Here is a 6,659-nt window from a genome sequence, read left to right as displayed (position 1 = left end):
GCCAGCTGGTCGCCTTGATCTGGTTGCAGGACACCCAGACAGCGAGGTTTTCTTGAAATTTGTTTACAATGGGTCTGCCACGGTACCCGCAGCTTTTTCGTCATATTTTAATAAGGTTCATAAATATAAATATTAGAGTAAATTCCCCTCGTTTGATACCTGCCCGAAATGAGCGGTTCATGCAGATAATAGAGCTATTGTTAACCGTCCCTGACAATGGTAGACTGCCGTCTATTAAGGCGTCAGGATATATATTTTTCCAAGGCAATGGAGAAATTTAATGCACTGCCAATATTATTGCGGATGATGGAGAAAGTGGAGCACGTGTAACACTCTTGAATGGAAAACAGAAAAAGACGTTTCTGCAATGTAGTCAAAAGCCTATTTTTCCTCCTCCGTATGCAAGAAAACGTAAATCGGAATAAGGAACTAAAATTCCATTGCGTTGCAGTAAGTGTAACACCTCTTCAATTAAGCGCGCGTTAATGAGCGATTCAAGTCAAATGATTGAACATAATGAAAGGTGTTAGCAAAGCTAAATGTGGGTTATTTGCCTACATAAATAGGGTTTCTAACATCATTCTGCATGCGAATTGCAGTTTAATTTGCTAAAATTGCCAGGCAGATGCATAAGGAACCTGCGGTGTCTGAGGTCTGGGGTGGAAGTTGAAAGCCAAAATGATCGCGTATAGATCTACAATGCGAAGATGTTTTCTCTTCAGGAAGTAAGGACCGCGAAGCGTCACTTTGCTCCCTTGTTGCGAAGTAAATTTTTCGGTTTCAAAAAGGAAATGGAAATGTGAAATCTTAGGGCTGAAAACACCGAAAGTGATGATGTAAGGATTTTTTTCATTTCGATTCGCAACAATGCAGCAACGCGACAATCGCGGCAATACAGGCCCCATGTAAAAATATATTCTCCTCTTGTCTTCTTTACGTTAGCACATTTCTGAATTATCGTTGATATCGATAGCGTTGAAGAAACTTGAAACTCAGAACCGTGAAACATCATTTACTCCCTTGTTACGGAATAAATAGTTATTTATTAATTATAGTAATATTAATTTTATGTTGCGTAATGAATTTTGTAACATAAAACTTAAATTTTTTGGTCTCAAAATGAGAATGGAAAGCGAATCTCAGAGCTAGAAATACCGAAAGTTGATAATGAAGGCAACCTGCATATATTTTATTTTCAATCCAAATTCAGTAAATTCTGATCGTGGCAGGTAGTTTGGCAAAAAACTAAGGCTTGTGACGCCGAACGATATCCAAATTTTTCTCCCGTACTAGGGCCACTGTACTTTACACTTTGATGATGCATTTCCATGAAAAATCAAACGTTTTTCATTCGCCTCAGGCATGAAAAGTTAAGGTTTCTGACACCGCAAAATTTCCCAATGTTCACATTCATTTTTACCGACAATGTACCTTGGCTTCTGCAAGCCAGAAAATCCGAAACGTAAACCTCACGAATTTGCAATTACACATGCAAAACGTATAGTAAGCCGTCGAAATCCTTGTGTTTACTCGAGTATGAAAAGAAATGCAGGAAATAACACTGCGTGTTTTCAAGTCACAATGTCATGACTGTAGAATAATTCTTAATAAGCCTGTCAATGGCACTCACGTGAGGAACATTACTTATGCCGCTTATGGATTACTCTGGATTTTTTCCGAGCTGGGAGGTCATAACATAGGATGTTTCTACGCTTGGCTAAATTGTGAAGTACTCTTTACCAGCCATCATCTCAGATTGGTACTGCGGCATGTGAAGTAGCTATATTGGCAATTTTAAATCGGACTAACTGCAAATCAATTGCAACGAGTGTCACAACTCCAACTCTATAAAATCAATTAAAGACCACCATTCAGACGATACTAACGGCTAATTGCTGGACAATCCCATCAGATCACTTAGCCGAGTGTACAACCTTTTATCTAAAATGTTTTAATCATGCGAGCGGGTATGAGAGTGAGTTATTGATTCGAAACACACCAGTACATCATCATCCCAATTATAGCACATCGATGGTAATAGGGTCAAGACTATCCACTTCGTCTCTTTAAGTACGCATTATTATTGGCTTTATTGGGTTCGCCTTATATAGTCATTTAATATCTTTTGAGAGGTGGTGTTGGGACTAAGAGTGTCATGCGAAGGTGCTCGTAAAGTTAATACTACACAAACCCATCAAACATTTTTCTAAAGAAGAAACGGTTGGCCCTGATTAGGTATTCATAAGAAAACTGACTTCACGACAGTAGTGCATGCTAACTACGCTGATATGGGTAGGTATAGCCTTGTCTGGGTGCTGGTTTATTTGTTACCGGAAGAGTCCAGGAAGGAACGAGCTGATGGCATTGAATATGTAGGTTAGAGGCCAATGTGGTTTAAAATTATTTCAAGTTTGCTTGGAAACTGCCATGGAATGAGGAAAATGGAATCAATTTAATACAGTTTCCTGAGTGTAGTGTGGATGACTACAGCATACCTACTAGCGGAGGAAGAATGGCAGATGTGGCGCTCAAAGACCCTCTGGGCCTCCTCGGTATCTGAACACCCTGGCTGTCTAGAATTGCGCAGCGATCCCAATATTCTGAGTTTTTAGTCTCTTCTTCGATATTCTTCGATCGAACGATCTTTTTCGCAGCAGTTCGTCCTTGCCACGGGTCCCGAAATCCACCCAAATTTGCATACCTACCTAACATCTGGTGATTATTCTAAGCAATACCGGCCTTATGGGGAGCGAAACTGGACAGCGGACTTCCCCGGTCGACGGTTTTTTTGAGGGTAGGGGGGTGATTGAAAATTTCGCCCAGACTGCCAGACTGGCTAAGGCTGGCCATGGCTTTAAAAATAGAAGGGCAACATGCACAACAATAGTATGCTCAAAATCACCTTAGAAGCGTTTTTTTATCTAGATTAATTCAGTTTATTAGACTAGCAAGTACGACCTACATTTGAAGCACAATTTAATATTCTCACCTAAATTGCTGCAATTTGCACAAATATTCGCCTTGACACTGAAAAAATGAACCAATTATTACATCGTCCCCATTGACCTTAAAGAAGCGTGTGATGGCCTACGCCTCATTCGCATATAAGAAAAATAGTTTATTATAGGAGAAGGCAGAAAAATCTGCAATTGATTTAACCATGAAAAGGAATGAAGGTTGAATCAATTATTTTTAATGGAGAATTTAACATCCATAAGCTTACGAAAGATCTCAGTTTTCAAATGGGATAGTGGTGGCTTTGGCCTCGAAAAACTTCCTGATGGAATCTCTTCGATTCCATAGGAGTTCCATTCCTAATATTTCCAGGCCGCACACAATCCCAATCAATAAAACGCATAATGCGGGGTAGAAATCCTCTAGTCCAGTGCTGATGTTTATTGTATCAGCAAATCTCATACATTCCGGCTTCCTGGGGTGCCAAAACAGAGTTTCCCTGGTCATCACTCCGTTTTCCGCCAAGCGATGCAGACTGCAGTACTTGCTTCAAAGAACCGTGAAATTAAAAAAATAATTCTTACCAAACATCCATGGCATTTTTAAATGGAGACCATTTCTGGTAATTCGCATGCATTCTTTGAACTGGAAACATTGGAACTTCCTTGAGTTCGCAGACGGTAGCCTCAGCGAAGTCCTTCACGATGATAGGATAGCCAGTGGCCAGTTCCACATGAAAAGCGTAACGGCCTTTTTTCACCAATTCCAAGCCTACTTCAGGTTTCAGAAATCCTGTTTCGTTGCTGTACGAGAGAGTAGTAAGTTTCTTGAAGACTTCATTGACCACACTATCAGTTGAATGCTAGAAAGGATTTTGAATTTGCACTGAGAAACATCCAAGAAAATTGCTACCTTAAGAAAATCCTTATCGTACAACACATCCTCGCACCCAATCCTATATCCATTGTCCAGAATTTCTTGAACTGTGCTAATCACTGTAGTGGGTACGTTCAGCAGGAAGGAGACCAAGCTGGCAGAGTAAAATTGGTATATCAAGAGCCCTAGCAGGAGGGTTACGTAGGCCGCAGCCCTGCCGCTAAAGCAGTTTGGAAATCCGATAATCCCTGCAGATTACATCGATACAAAAAATTATGATGAGGCAACATAGGGTTTTACCCTGCTGACAAAAAGCCCCGAAAGTACAAATAACGCTGAACCCCCAAGAAATATCCACGTCCCCATCCTTCACTTTCTTATCAAAGCAGTATCCCAATCTCTGGAAGTGAATGGCCAATACTGAACATCCGACGATACACATCCATACTTCCAAAGAAAGAGGTTTGACAAAGATTTGGTAGGACTTTCTGGATTTTGGGTTGCGCAATATGAAGGCAGCTCTACAAGGAACTCCCCATTCAACACTCCATTATATGGATGAATGTTCTTACCGCAAATTCCAAGTCTTCCTTCCGTAGCTGATTAAATTAACTCTGTCTGGTTTGACGAACAACGGTGACAATCCAAAATCGATTCTCTCGCGGGCCAAATCCCCGACTAAACCGTCCATAGTGCCATCTGACTGGAGATACCCCCAGGATCGGTTTAGCCCGATTCGCATGCTAAAATATACAGGGTGAATTTTAAATAGGGGCTTTCCTTTTTATGCGAGATAGACCTCAAAAAACTAAGCAAAACCTTTATGTAATATTTTTTCGAAATCTCAAAATAACCTAAATATGCGCGTATGAAAAAAAATTAAGGTACGGGACTTTTTAAATAACGAATTTTCTAACAGATGGATAGGTCGCAATGGACCAATAAGATGGCCCGCGAATTCACCAGCCCTAAATCCATGTGATATTTATCTGTGGGGTTATATGAACAGTTTGATGTTTACCGCTGAAATTAACGTAATGGCAAAGTTGTGTGAATGGATAGAAAACACCGCAGAATTACTTCAAGGACAAAAATCTCTTCTAACAGCATGCATAGAGCCGTGGATAAAGCGAACGAGAATTTGTGTAAGTGAAACCAACGACAATTTCAAACGCCTTTTGTAGCCAGCGAAGTGAATAATAATAAAAGGTTTTGCTATTTATTAAAACTTTCATAAGCGCATATTTTGGTCGTTTTTTAGGTTTCGAAAAAATGTTACATAAAGATTTTGCTTAGTTTTTTGAGATCTATGCCGTGTTAAAAGGAAAATTTCTACTTAAGATACACCCCGTACTCCAATTCTTTTCCAGTTTTGATTACAACTACATGACGAAGCTTCCAGGACGTTTCCATTTCTTCAAAGAATCCTAATACTCACCTGAAATTATAATATTGCTCACAGTAGCTCATGAGCCTTGAGTGGAACCTGTTGAAGGTGTTGATTTGAATGTCCCTGTCATTTTTCAAATATTCCTCCACTGAGCAGACAAAAGGTTCTGGTAGCTATGAAATCTCTTTACCTACATTTTCCCAAGTACCCAAAAATACTTTACGTACCACTACGCCAGTCTTAAATTGCACCCCACTAAGATCCTTTCTCTTCTCATACTTATTCCCTCTGTTATCCTCCACATAGCTCTCAACATAATCGAAGAACCCCACTTTTGAAGCTTTCAGTTCTCCTCCTCGTCCATAAGCGGGATTGTAAACGTCGTAGATACTGAAATTCTTGTTCCCCCTTAGAATTGGATGAGCCACTTTAATTTCTGAGTCGATGTTCAAGTTTGCATACTTGAAGAGCTGCTGAGGATCGGTGGAGTTGTAGAGCACCAGCCAGAAATGCATCGAGTCGAAGACTTTGTGGTTTCCAGCCTAGAATTTGATCTAACTTACAATTGTATTTGCTTCAACTGCAAGTTTTTGCCTTTAAAATGAACGTTTTGGCTTCTTTACAGTCGCCATCTAGGACAATTCCCATTCTTTTGTAGTTACTGGAAATCAAAGTCATTACGTTGGAGAATTTGATATGAGTTAGCTGGAGGAGAAAGCTCGCTTCGTCCATGAGCGCCTTGGAAAGCTCCAGTTGAGCTACCACAGGATTCTCATTTGGTAACTATCAAAAAACGTATATTTCTTCTTACCTTTGTTGTTTAAGCATGTGATCACGACATTGTGACTCAAATTCTTCTTTCTGAAGAAACTGACTATTAGATTCTTCTCAATGAAGGCATGAATTGAGCTACATAAATAAAGCAACAAAAGCAACATAGCGTGTTTGCAGTGCATCTTCTGCTCGGCGTCTAATTGATTGAAAGTGAGTTAAAGCAATTCTCAATATTATCTCTTGTTTAATAGCATGCATTCCCATGGTTTTTAGTTCAATTTACGTGGCTTTGTGATTGGATCATTTTTCTAACCACAAAAGAAGTGCTCTGAATAAAATATTAAGTCTGGTTTTATTGAGGTAAACTCACCGACGATTATGAAGCCGAGTGTTCTTTGTGGGAATGTTTATTTGATATTTACAAATTTAACTTTGTTTATTGATCAAAAAAGTTTAATTGGAGTTGTGAAATGCTTTTAAATTTCTCTAAACGACATACTTGTATGATGATGTTTCCCATCGCACTAAAACTTTCAGATAGGTTTTCAAAAATGATTTGATTCGCAACAATACTTTGATTCGCAACAATATTTCTATTCTCAACAATGTTCCGATTCTTAACAACGTTTCGATTCTCAACAATACCTCCATTCTCACCAAACCT

General features: G+C 39.4%; 1 protein-coding gene across 1 annotated transcript; it reads right to left on the bottom strand.

Annotated features, from left to right (window-relative positions):
* Positions 1-3,027: 3,027 nt before the first annotated feature.
* Positions 3,028-6,376, bottom strand: LOC136419780 (ionotropic receptor 75a-like). The gene is made up of 9 exons (XM_066406320.1): positions 6,033-6,376; positions 5,816-5,979; positions 5,449-5,763; positions 5,270-5,394; positions 4,404-4,574; positions 4,132-4,352; positions 3,868-4,079; positions 3,540-3,817; positions 3,028-3,490 (listed from the first exon to the last, which is right to left on the bottom strand). Exons 1-9 carry the CDS (start codon positions 6,175-6,177, stop codon positions 3,232-3,234), a joined length of 1,890 nt encoding a protein of 629 aa, XP_066262417.1. The 5' UTR covers positions 6,178-6,376; the 3' UTR covers positions 3,028-3,231.
* Positions 6,377-6,659: the final 283 nt, after the last annotated feature.

This window comes from Euwallacea similis, chromosome 3, assembly GCF_039881205.1.
Source record: "Euwallacea similis isolate ESF13 chromosome 3, ESF131.1, whole genome shotgun sequence".
Taxonomy (NCBI): domain Eukaryota; kingdom Metazoa; phylum Arthropoda; class Insecta; order Coleoptera; family Curculionidae; genus Euwallacea; species Euwallacea similis.
Note: the sequence above shows the minus strand (reverse complement) of the source record. Positions and strands in the feature narration are given on the sequence as shown.

Coding starts and splice junctions, on each gene's coding strand:
- LOC136419780 (XM_066406320.1), bottom strand. CDS start 6,177: ATGCACTGCAAACACGCTATGTTGCTTTTGTTGCTTTATTTATGTAGC. Junction 4,353..4,403: donor AGGAAGACTTGGAATTTGCG/GTAAGAACATTC, acceptor AGTTCCTTGTAG/AGCTGCCTTCATATTGCGCA. Junction 3,818..3,867: donor ACGATAAGGATTTTCTTAAG/GTAGCAATTTTC, acceptor AATCCTTTCTAG/CATTCAACTGATAGTGTGGT.